The following is a 12,718-nucleotide window of genomic DNA, read 5'->3' as shown; positions in this document are numbered from 1 at the left end:
CTGCGGCACTTAAGTAGTTTAGCAGAGGGTAGATGCTCCTTCTCTCACCTCATCGGCGCCCACGCAACTTAATCGCGGGGTGCCGATGGGTTCCAATAATACGATGCAGGAGTAGTGCCATCTATTATAGAAGCGATCAAGCGATATTCATATAGTGGGATTAAAAGGGTTATAAATTCCACATTATATTTCCTCCTTTCATTACCTCACCACAAGACTGTATGAATATAAGGCGCTTATTATTAAATACTCACCTTAGTGTGGAGCTTCGCCAATTGCTTTTCATCAAGGTTAGTCTGCTTGTAAACTCTTGTCTTGTAGCGGAACTACGAAGAATATGAATAATTACAGACAGATGAGACTGCAGCCAATACTATACATCATTTTATGGCCTATGGTTAAAAACACATATACTGTATAATATTACCACACTAAAAGAGGCTAAAGGTCAATTCAATTGCATGACGGTGGCGGTAAACATCGCCGATCCAGCCAAAAATATATTTTGTTGGAATAACCGGTTAAACCTAACATCCCCTTGACTGTTTTAACCGGAGCAATGATTCTTTACAAATGTGAGGAAATATGCTGTATTTGTGGCACAACCTTGATATTATGGGGTTTTGGGGTTGGGTTACAATATCCCATAACCCTTGAGTTGCAATCACATTGTATCACCCCTAATTACAGATGGAAGTAACACAAGAATTGGACTATGACCTGGTACGACTTTCAAGTGATGACATCACATCTTAGCCTACAGTGATTGTGACTGTCCAGCCCTCGTTTAAATCATATGTGCACCTTTCAACACCAGTTTACAGGTTAAATATTGATATAATCTACATAAAAATTTACTTTGTACATCTATTGCATTATACAACAATATATTGCATTACTGAATCTGAGTTACAGCCGGTATTGTACTCCAGAGCTGCATTCACAATTCTGTTGGTTGCCATTGGAAACTGTCAATAAGCTTTTCATTAGTGTGAAGCTGTAATGAACGGACACTATTAAATAAAGAAACCATATACTGGGATGCTACAAACATAAAAAAATACAAACAGCATTGTTTGTCAAGAAACACGTTACTGAAATGCGCACACCCATCTATCATAATAATAATTTCAATTTTATTGGGTGCAATATTATTAAAAACATTTAAAAACAAACTAGAAAACCTTGTCCATACAGTATATAAATAAACCTACTGCAGCGTACACCCATAATATGGTGTCAAAAAGTAACAATATACTTAAATAGATAGACCAATAGCAAACAATGACTAAAGAGTAATAATAATAGACTATCAAAATATGTCAAGGGCTGGACAATTGCACTGATATGACTAAGGCCAAATTCAGACGATTGTAGTATATGTCCGTGTGACAGACGTTAAAACAACGGTCATTTCAATGGGGCCGTTCACACGGCCGTTGTCTCAACGGACCGTGTGAAGGGTCCGTTGAAAAATAGAACATGTCCTATTTTCGTCCGTTTTCACGGATCCCTCGATAGACTCAAGTCTATGGGGATCCGTGAAAACGGGAGCCGCACGGGGGCAACTTGGACGTCCAAAATACCAGGAAATATACATATTTAAACCACTCTTTGGTCTTAAGTGTATATAATTTGCCAAAGAATGTCATGGAAAGCTGTAAAGTGTCTAGTTCATAAGAAAAAAAATTATTGTAGCTCGATACAATGATATATTATAGCAATGTGATATCATAAACAACAAAGAAGTACCCAAAAAAAGAAATGAATAGGAAACGAATACATGACCCGTGTAGTTGAAATCGAAGAGATTCCCAACAAGCTTTTGTTAGACCCACCGCTAACTGACTTCATTTATTTTCCATAATGCAGCGGGGCCGTTAGTTTTACCCACAACAGATTATTGTACAGTGCTTGGTGTAAAGACACATCCCAGAATACAAATTTCCAGACAGACATTAAACCAGCAAAAGATGCTGAGATTTCAGCTCTGAAGCCTGCAGGATTGTGAATGCAGCTTTGGAGTGTAATACAGACTGTAACTCAGGATCAGTACATGATAAGTGATGTAATGCATTTGCAAAATTACTCAAGTTTTTATGGAAATTAATTTTATATATAAATGATAAAATGGTTTTTGAAAGTAGACAAATGCGTAAAGGATTTTTGGAGTTGTATTGGTTAAAAAAAGAAGTGTGGGGAAAAAAAGGCAAAAGGAGCTTCGATACCAACAGTAGTAGAAATAAGATGATGGAAATCTTTGTCTAAAGCTTTTTCTTCCATTGCTGATCACTAACAAGGTAACGCTAGAAAAGTGTTTAGTCCATTCATAATAGAAGAATTACACCAATTGCATTCGTAAGAAATTTTCCAACACAAGAAATATTTTTTAATCAGTTCATTCCTGAATTGAATTTATTAGAACTATTAATCTCTACTGACATTTAATATTCCTAATTTGCTTTTATGTGCTCAGTGCTTCAATATCAAACTGAAAAGAACAAAAACGAAACAATTGTGATATTTACCTCCAAATATGGAACCCCTTTCTCAAAGGACTGCGGATATTCCCGAAGAAAACGCTCTTCGTCCAAGAACTTGGCATCTCTTCCATTGGTTGCTGGTTGGAAGAGTCCGTAGTTGAGGACGTCCTTCAGACTCTCATTCAGGGTGCACAGTATCTGCTGCTTTGCTACCCAGATAGTGGCATCTGGATTAAATCGGAGGCATTTCTGTAAAAACAAACAAAAATATAATACACCAGCTAAAATAATAATACATTCTATTAACATAGTAGTCCAGGATAAATAAGCATGCCTGATAAAGACAGCGCCACACCTGTCCAAATGTTGTGTGCGGTATTGCAGCTCAGGTCAATTGACCTCAATGGATCTGAGCTGCTATATCACACGCAAACTTTGGACAAGTGTTTCCATAGCCCCTGCGTTTCGGAAACAACGTAGCTCGCTATGCTACTCTATTTCCGTAACTTCTATTCACTTCTATGGGAGAAACGTGCCAAAATGCTTCTCTTACCGAAAAAAACCCAGCCAGCTCGTCAGACATTGGATGGAGCCCAGCGACAGAGGCAGTATAGGGGGCATCTATTTAATATTTATGGCATATCATGTGGCATAAATTATAGTAATATTTTTGGGCCACTGTGGCCAAGATCCCTTTTGGGAAGCTATGCGTCCTTTTTACAAAAGGGATGAGGGCAGCATAAAAGGCCTTTTTGAAACTTTTCTATGCCAAAAAAACTTTTGAAAAGTTTAATAAATTCTACCCTGTTTGTCTCTCTGCCTCTCTTTCATTCTGCTCCCTCCCCCTCCTCCCCTCTCTATAGACTTCTATTGGCAGCTGTAACTTAATCCTTTAGTGAGTTGATAATCCGTCTTGTCTTAAAGGAACAGTGTCACCCCAAATTTTTTTTTTAATATGTTAAAGATGTTAGTGCTTTATTAAAAACGTTTGGATTAATTTGTGTGTTTGTGTGTTACTTTTTTTTATTTTTACACTTTTTCTTCCCTATGGGGGCTGCCATTTTTTTTTCCATTTCTGTATGTGTCGATTAACGACACATACAGACATGGAATACGGCAGCTCCAGTCCCATAGGGACTGCGAACGGGGCCCGTTCCATCCACTAACATGTACGCCGCTGTGTGGGAACGGCGCATGCGCCGCTCCCACACAGTTCAATTTGAAATGCGCGCCGTCCGGCGCCATTTTCCTGTGGACCGGAAGTCGCGGCCGGGCAGTAAGATTACTACTTCCGGTCGCGGCTTCCGGACTTGTGCACATGGAGCAGCGGCAGCAGACGGAGTGGATGGACCGGAGGGAGCGGCGGCGACTGGAGCAGGTAAGTGATTTCTATGTATGTTCGTGTTTCAGTGTGTGTTTACTACTGTATGTAAACCTACTACACTGTGTGTTAGCTCAAAAAATGGCGACACACAGTGTAGGAGGTTAGACCGTTCAAACCCCTCGTTTCTCCCGGCACTAGCCAGGATAAAGGAGGGGGGATTCTGAGAGCTCACTAGAGCGAGGGATTTTTACCCAATTTTGCAGCATAAAGCAATGTGGCTGCTTTACCACATGCAATGCTGCAATTTTGGGAATGGCTCCATCTAGTGACCAGTGCTGGGAAATATTATAAATTGAATCCAATTTATAATATTTCCTGACTCGTGAAAAAAAAAAAAAAATTAGAACAATGTTTAATCACCTACACACTAAATGTTTAACTAAAAAAAAAAAAAACATGTTTTGCTGTCAACACATTCCCTTTAAGTATATCGAAAAAGCAGTAAATTCAGTAAGAGGGGGTGGAGCCTGATAATTTGAGAAAGAGGCATTTTTCTGTAATTAGATATATTACAAAGTTTCCTATTTTCACTTGTACTTTACTATTGATTTATGCAAAGTTTGTTAAAAAGTTAGTGACCATTTAGGTTCTAAGTCTGTGATAAGAGAAAACAGTCCTATCTGCAGGCAGCATGTTCTAGAGCAGGGAGAGCTGAGCAGATTGATATACAGTGGAGGAAATAAGTATTTGATCCCTTGCTGATTTTGTAAGTTTGCCCACTGTCAAAGTCATGAACAGTCTAGAATTTTTAGGCTAGGTTAATTTTACCAGTGAACGATAGATTATATTAAAAAAAAAAAAGAAAATCACATTGTCAAAATTATATCTATTTATTTGCATTGTGCACAGAGAAATAAGTATTTGATCCCCTACCAACCATTAAGAGTTCAGCCTCCTCCAGACCAGTTACACGCTCCAAATCAACTTGGTGCCTGAATTGAAGACAGCTCTTACATGGTCACCTGTATAAAAGACTCCTGTCCACAGACTCAATTAATCAGTCTGACTCTAACCTCTACAACATGGGCAAGACCAAAGCGCTTTCTAAGGATGTCAGGGACAAGATCATAGACCTGCACAAGGCTGGAATGGGCTACAAAACCATAAGTAAGACGCTGGGTGAGAAGGAGACAACTGTTGGTGCAATAGTAAGAAAATGGAAGACATACAAAATGACTGTCAATCGACATCGATCTGGGGCTCCATGCAAAATCTCACCTCGTGGGGTATCCTTGATCCTGAGGAAGGTGAGAGCTCAGCCGAAAACTACACGGGGGAACTTGTTAATGATCTCAAGGCAGCTGGGACCACAGTCACCAAGAAAACCATTGGTAACACATTACGCCGTAATGGATTAAAATCCTGCAGTGCCCGCAAGGTCCCCCTGCTCAAGAAGGCACATGTACAGGCCCGTCTGAAGTTTGCAAATGAACATCTGGATGATTCTGAGAGTGATTGGGAGAAGGTGCTGTGGTCAAATGAGACTAAAATTGAGCTCTTTGGCATTAACTCAACTCGCCGTTTTTGGAGGAAGAGAAATGCTGCCTATGACCCAAAGAACACCGTCCCCACTGTCAAGCATGGAGGTGGAAACATTATGTTTTGGTGGTGTTTCTCTGCTAAGGGCACTGGACTACTTCACCGCATCAATGGGAGAATGGATGGAGCCATGTACCGTCAAATCCTGAGTGACAACCTCCTTCCCTCCACCAGGACATTAAAAATGGCTCGTGGCTGGGTCTTCCAGCACAACAATTACCCGAAACATACAGCCAAGGCAACAAAGGAGTGGCTCAAAAAGAAGCACATTAAGGTCATGGAGTGGCCTAGCCAGTCTCCAGACCTTAATCCCATCGAAAACTTATGGAGGGAGCTGAAGATCCGAGTTGCCAAGTGACAGCCTCGAAATCTTAATGATTTACAGATGATCTGCAAAGAGGAGTGGGCCAAAATTCCATCTAACATGTGTGCAAACCTCATCATCAACTACTAAAAATGTCTGACTGCTGTGCTTGCCAACAAGGGTTTTGCCACCAAGTATTAAGGCTTGTTTGCCAAAGGGATCAAATACTTATTTCTCTGTGCATAATGCAAATAAATATATATAATTTTGCCAATGTGATTTATTTTTATTTTTTTATATAATTTATCTCTCACTGGTAAAATTAACCTAGCCTAAAAATTCTAGACTGTTCATGTCTTTAACAGTGGGCAAACTTACAAAATCAGCAAGGGATCAAATACTTATTTCCTTCACTGTATAGTTTGGTGGGAAAATATTCAGTAGAACTTGTAATTTATTGACCTAAACCTCTGCCCCTTTTAGGCTTAGAAGTTCAGTGGGTGGTCCTAATCAGTGATTGACAGACTTCCCTGTATAAGTGTGCATACATAGATAGCTGTCAATCATTGAGTGAGACCGCCCACTGGACTCCTGAGACCAGAATTCTCAGAGGTTTAGATCAATAAATTACAAATTCTACTAAATATTTTCCTACCAAACTACATATACATATACATATACCATACTCCTCCTGCTCTATAACATGCTGCCCACAGATCAGACTGCATTCTCAATGGGACAGGTTCCCTTTAAGTGGGGTAGGATGCAGACTAGGGTGGAAGATTGAGAGGGAGTAGAGTAATGAAATTTGTATTTATGAATATATGTTGCATTCACTGCATATTATCATGGGCTCCTTACTACTGTATATGGGGAAAGGATTTATATTTTATGTAAAGTATTGGGAAAAAAAAGGCTCTGTTCACACTAGCGTTACGGCTTCCATTTTTTTTCAGGATACATGACTGGTCTATTACATTCTGTTATGATCTGTTTTATTTCTCCTTTGACTTTTTATTTTTAATTCTTTATTGAAAGAACTGTATCACAAAGATGGAACCGGTCCCCATCGTACAACCCTAGAAAGCAATATATATATAAAATATCAGTAAAAGTATCGAAGCGCAACACTAGTCAAATATACATTAATCATCTAAATAAAGAGGGGAAAAAAACAAAGAAAGCCAACGGTACAATGAATGTAAACTCCCGCTTCGGAACCTCCCCGAGTTTTTTTATGTTCTAAATTAGAATATCGTAAGACGAACATAGACGAGCACAAAGATAGAAAGAAAGGGGCAAGAGAGAGTGAAGGGTCCAACTACTGCATACCGTTCAAAACATCTGGCGCCTGAAGGCAGCCGGAGCGGCTGATCGGTGCAGGGTTCGGTTGTTGGACCCCCATCGATCATATACTGATGACCTGTCCTGCGGATAGGTCATCAACTGTCCGGTTGTGTAAAGCCCTTTAAAACTACTCATTGTGACCTCTGGGGTTTCTAACCCTTCAGCTGGCAATACATTTGAGACGCTCGTTCGACAGCTATTTTTCCCGACACCATAAACATGCTCAGCCCGACCCAGCTTTCATGTTTATTTTAATAGGAAGAAGGAAATAAGCCACTGCCAGAAGTCCAACATGCCTGATCCTTCTTTCCCCTGACATCTGCCATCGGGCATAGTCAGAAGATCCCCGTTTTCATAAAATCGGTGGGTTTGGCTGACTTGTATCTAATGTGTATGGGCAGCTTTATCCAGGACCTTCTTGAGCTGTCCAGATACTATAGTATACTGACTAAGACAAGTATAGGAATCTTTATATTACACTAAACATACTTTAATTGATTCTGTTTTTCCCGTTATATGTCAGTGGGTCTTTTTTTGACTTGGACCCAAAACCAAAAGCTCTAATGACTCGAACATGAGAATATGATGCTTTTTATAAATCAGATATAATAATATTACATCTATCAGCATTATATTACATGGCTCCCGCTCAGATTATTGCATTATATCATTCATTTATTAATTTATTTCTCCCAATTTTTGGAAAAGTCATCTGATACTAGGCTAGTCTTATATTTTTTTATTTTATTTTTTTGCTCCGGCACCTGCATATAGATTTTTCTATCATCGTTTCTAAGAAGATAACAGCTTGTACTCCCTGGTTACTGTTTCCATGGAAATCTTAAGATCACCAAAGACTCCTGCGATGAGTTTAAAGAAAGTCCCGAAGGTCTGACTAATGGAGGCATATTGATGCGTTATGCTGGGAGATCAGTAAGAGTTCTCCTGAACAAAACCACAGTTTAACTTAATCTTGTTTATTCATGGTCAGGCCAATGAAAACTGGAAATTCTGTTGTGACTGCAAATGTCCCACTACCCTTCATGTCTTATGGGAAGCTGAGACACAAGGATGTTTTTGGCACAATCCACACATTAAAAGGTTGGTGGCCACCAGTAATCCCCAGTGACTTTCTTTCCTTGACTCAAAAACATAATCTCTGAAGATTGACGGGTCAACATTTTTTGCCGAGCTCTATGAGCTGCTATATTGTTAGGGTAAAACGTAACTAGTGACCAAGACCCTGTACATCACTACTCACTATATCTCAGCTTTCTGGACCCCTGGGACATTGAGAATTACTGTCATCACACTTGTGTTCTGGGGTCTTGAGTGTAGTTAGACTTTAATCAAAGATCTGTATTTCTTTAAGGGTATGTTCACACGTAGTCAACAAAAACGTCTGAAAATCCAGAGCTGTTTTCAAGGGAAAACAGACCCTGCTTTTCAGACGTTTTTTTACCAACTCGCATTTTTCGCGGTGTTTTCACGCCGTTTTCGCGGCTTTTTTACGTCCGTTTTTGGAGCTGTTTTCATTGGAGTCTATGAGAAAACAGCTCCAAAAACGTCCAAAGAAGTGTCCTGCACTTCTTTTTACGAGGCGTAATTTTACGCGTCGTAATTGCCGTACGACGCGTAAAATTACGCGTCGTGTGGACAATACAGCGTTATACCCATAGAAAGTAATGGGCAGATGTTTGACGACGTATTTGAGACGTATTTCCAGACGTAAAACGAGGCAAAATACGCCTCGTATACGTCTGAAATTTGGCCGTGTGAACATACCCTCACTTATATACTCAATATGTATTATACATGTTCCAGGCATTATATTGAAATGGTCACTTTGTCACAGTAGTGAAGATTGGTCTTATATTCAGTCTAAACCCGAATAATGGTCTCATATAACGATCAGTGTCTCCAGCTTCTTGTTCTCCATAGGTCAGTAGGCCAGTTGGGTTGACCAGTATTGGTGGCCACATCGGGACTAATTTCCTTTGGCCCTTGCATGAAATACGTAAGTGGCATATCTGGCATGGTGCAATAGAAAATTCACTTATAGGGAAATGATATGTGAATAGCCCAAATGGAGACTTTTGGTGCCAAGTTGGCTTTCAACTATATCAATTGCAGCTACATTTACCACTTTATTTTTGGTGCTTACCATCTACCAGCATTTACACCATGAACTACTATCTCTAAAAATAAGCTCTATTTTATACAGAAATAATAGATTTATGTGTTTTTTTTTGCATTAAAGGGGTTGCCTGGTTTTTAAAGCGAATATCTCATTAAAAAATGACCTATTGTTTAAATCAAGTTTTTATGTTGAACATATTTTCTAAAAAATGTTTAGTGATATTTTTTTCTAGTTCATTAACTATATTAAAAAAAACAATCCTAAAATCTTGCAGTTCTCACTCTGGCCACTGAGCCCTACAATAGACTGACACTTCCTGTTCTGTAGAGATCACTTCTCAGCAGTCATCTCATTATCATCACAGGCAGAATTACAATGACAGCAGAGGAGTAACTAGAATTCATAGGGCCCCATAGCAAAATTAAATGGGCCCCCACCACCTAATGACAGGAAACAAAAAAAGTAGCATAAGTAGCAGTATATAAAGGTAATGACAATAACGCCATAAATCAGAGAACCCACATAGTAGTGCTAAATAGCAGAAAGCCACAAACTTGTTATTAAAAAGGGAACAATGTTTTCGCACCTGAGTGAGCCCCATAGCAGCTGCTAAGGTTGCTACGGCTATAGTTACGCCCATGAATGACAGGTAACACGGAATCCACCATTGACATTAGACTGACCCTTCCTGTTCTGTAGAGATCTCTTCTCAGCAGTGATATAATTATAATCACAGGCAGAAGGACAATGACAGGTAACACCGATATATAGATAACACAGGATCCACCATTCATAATAAACTGACCCTTCCTGTTCTGTAGAGATCTCTTCTCAGCAGTCTTCTCATTATCATCACAGGCAGGATTACAATGACAGGTAAGACCCATATATATATATATATATATATATATATATATATATATAGATAACACAGGATCCACCATTGACAATAGGTGATGGACACAGCTCCCCTCCTCCACCTCCCTGCACAATGACCTCTACACAGGTTTATTATTTATTTATTTCTGCTACTTATATACCTCTAACATATTCTGCAGCACTGTACATATGTCCTCACCGGCCCCATCGGGGCTCACAATCTGAGATTCCCTATTGGTATGTTTTTGGGGCGTGGAAGGAAACTGGAGTACCCGGAGGAAACCCATGCAAACACGGGGAGAACAAACTCCACACATATGTTGTCCTTGAACCCAGGACCCCAGCTCTGCAACCCCAGCGCTGCAAGGCAACAGTGATAACCACTAAGACACCGTACTGCCCTACAGACCACAGAGCATACCTGGAAAACTCTCCCATAGAAGTCAATGTGTTCCCTCCAGTTCACAGATTCCTATAGCCCATGTGGCTACTGTAAAGAATAGCTCTAAATGCTGTTGCCAGCAGCTCAGGCAAGATGGCTGCCCCATAATCATGTACAAAAAACAAAATTAAAAAAAAATGTATAAATCAAAAAATAAGAAAACAGATTAGAAAAAAAGATTACGTTTTACTATCTGGTTTTAAAGGAACAGTGTCATCACAATTTTTTTTTTAATATGTTAAAGATGTTAGTGCTTTATTAAAAACGTTTATATTTATTTGTGTGTTTGTGTTTTACTTTTTCTTATTTTTACACTTTTTCTTCCCTATGGGGGCTGCCATTTTTTTTTCCATTTCTGTATGTGTCGATTAACGACACATACAGACATGGAATACGGCAGCCACAGTCCCATAGGGACATGGAACGGGTCCCGTCCCATCCACTTCTGTGTACGCCATTTGTGTGGGAACTGTGCATGCGCCGCTCCCACACAGTCCAATTTGAAATGCGCGCCGTCCGGCGCCATTTTCCTGTGGACCGGAAGTTGCGGCCGGACAGTAAGATTACTACTACCGGTCGCGGCTTCCGGACTTGTGCACTTGGACCAGCGGCAGCAGACGGAGCGGACGGGCCGGAGGGAGCCGCGGCGGCAGGAGCAGGTAAGAGATTTCTATGTATGTTCGTGTTTGTGTGTGTTTACTACTGTATGTAAACCTACTACACTGTGTGTTAGCTCAAAAAATGGCGACACACAGTGTAGGAGGTTAGACCGTTCAAACCCCTCGTTTATCCCGGCACTAGCCAGGATAAAGGAGGGGGGGATTCTCAGAGCTCACTAGAGCGAGTGCTTTTTTCCCAATTTTGCAGCAAAAAGCAATGTGGTTGCTTTACCACATGCAATGCTGCAATTTTGGGAATAGCTCCATCTAGTGACCAGCAATGGGAAATATTATAAATTAGAATCTAATTTATAATATTTCCTGACTCGTGAAAAAAAATTTAAAAAATTTGAACAATGTTTAATCACCTACACACTAAATGTTTAATTAAAAAAAAAAAAAACATGTTTTGCTGGCAACACATTCCCTTTAAATATGGCAGCTGTTTTAGGACACAGGTAGGGTAACAACTGCTTCCCCAGCACAGTGGGCCCTGAATTCTGCCGGGTGCTGATGCTGGCCCTTCGTGGGACTCCCACTGTTCTGACTTTTATGGTATATCCAGTAGATATGCGGAAAACCCCCTTCAACAAAATGCATCACCTATAAAAAAAAAATTAACATTTAAAGGGAATGTGTTGCCAGCAAAACATGTTTTGTTTTTTTTAATTAAACATTTAGTGTGTAGGTGATTAAACATTGTTAAAAAAAATTTTTTTTTTTCACGAGTCAGGAAATATTATAAATTAGATTCTAATTTATAATATTTCCCATTGCTGGTCACTAGATGGAGCTATTCCCAAAATTGCAGCATTGCATGTGGTAAAGCAACCACATTGCTTTTTGCTGCAAAATTGGGAAAAAAGCACTCGCTCTAGTGAGCTCTGAGAATCCCCCCCTCCTTTATCCTGGCTAGTGCCGGGATAAACGAGGGGTTTGAACGGTCTAACCTCCTACACTGTGTGTCACCATTTTTTTAGCTAACACACAGTGTAGTAGGTTTACATACAGTAGTAAACACACACAAACACGAACATATATAGAAATCTCTTACCTGCTCCTGCCGCCGCGGCTCCCTCCGGCCCGTCCGCTCCGTCTGTTGCCGCTGGTCCAAGTGCACAAGTCCGGAAGCCGCGACCGGAAGTAGTAATCTTACTGTCCGTCCGCGACTTCCGGTCCACAGGAAAATGGCGCCGGACGGCGCGCATTTCAAATTGGACTGTGTGGGAGCGGCGCATGCACAGTTCCCACACAAACGGCGTACACAGAAGTGGATGGGACGGGACCCGTTCGCAGTCCCTATGGGACTGTGGCTGCCGTATTCCATGTCTGTATGTGTCGTTAATCGACACATACAGAAATGGAAAAAAAAATGGCAGCCCCCATAGGGAAGAAAAAGTGTAAAAATAAGAAAAAGTAAAACACAAACACACAAATAAATATAAACGTTTTTAATAAAGCACTAACATCTTTAACATATTAAAAAAAAAATTGTGATGACACTGTTCCTTTAAGTTTGGCTACCTTCCACCCTCACTCCT

The 12,718-nt window shown here is 40.2% G+C and overlaps 1 protein-coding gene across 1 annotated transcript in view; it reads right to left on the bottom strand.

Annotated features, from left to right (window-relative positions):
- SHANK1 (SH3 and multiple ankyrin repeat domains 1) overlaps positions 1-12,718 on the bottom strand; it is a 382,494-nt gene that overhangs the window by 180,185 nt on the left and 189,591 nt on the right. The window contains exons 3-4 of the mRNA XM_075840236.1: positions 2,529-2,732; positions 255-326 (exon numbers count right to left, since the gene is read on the bottom strand). Of these exons, the coding sequence (XP_075696351.1) occupies positions 255-326; positions 2,529-2,732 (276 nt within the window). The remainder of the gene's footprint in view (positions 1-254; positions 327-2,528; positions 2,733-12,718) is intronic.

This window comes from Rhinoderma darwinii, chromosome 10 (assembly GCF_050947455.1).
Source record: "Rhinoderma darwinii isolate aRhiDar2 chromosome 10, aRhiDar2.hap1, whole genome shotgun sequence".
NCBI classification, from domain to species: Eukaryota; Metazoa; Chordata; class Amphibia; order Anura; family Rhinodermatidae; genus Rhinoderma; species Rhinoderma darwinii.
This window is presented reverse-complemented; position numbering and strand designations above follow the sequence as displayed.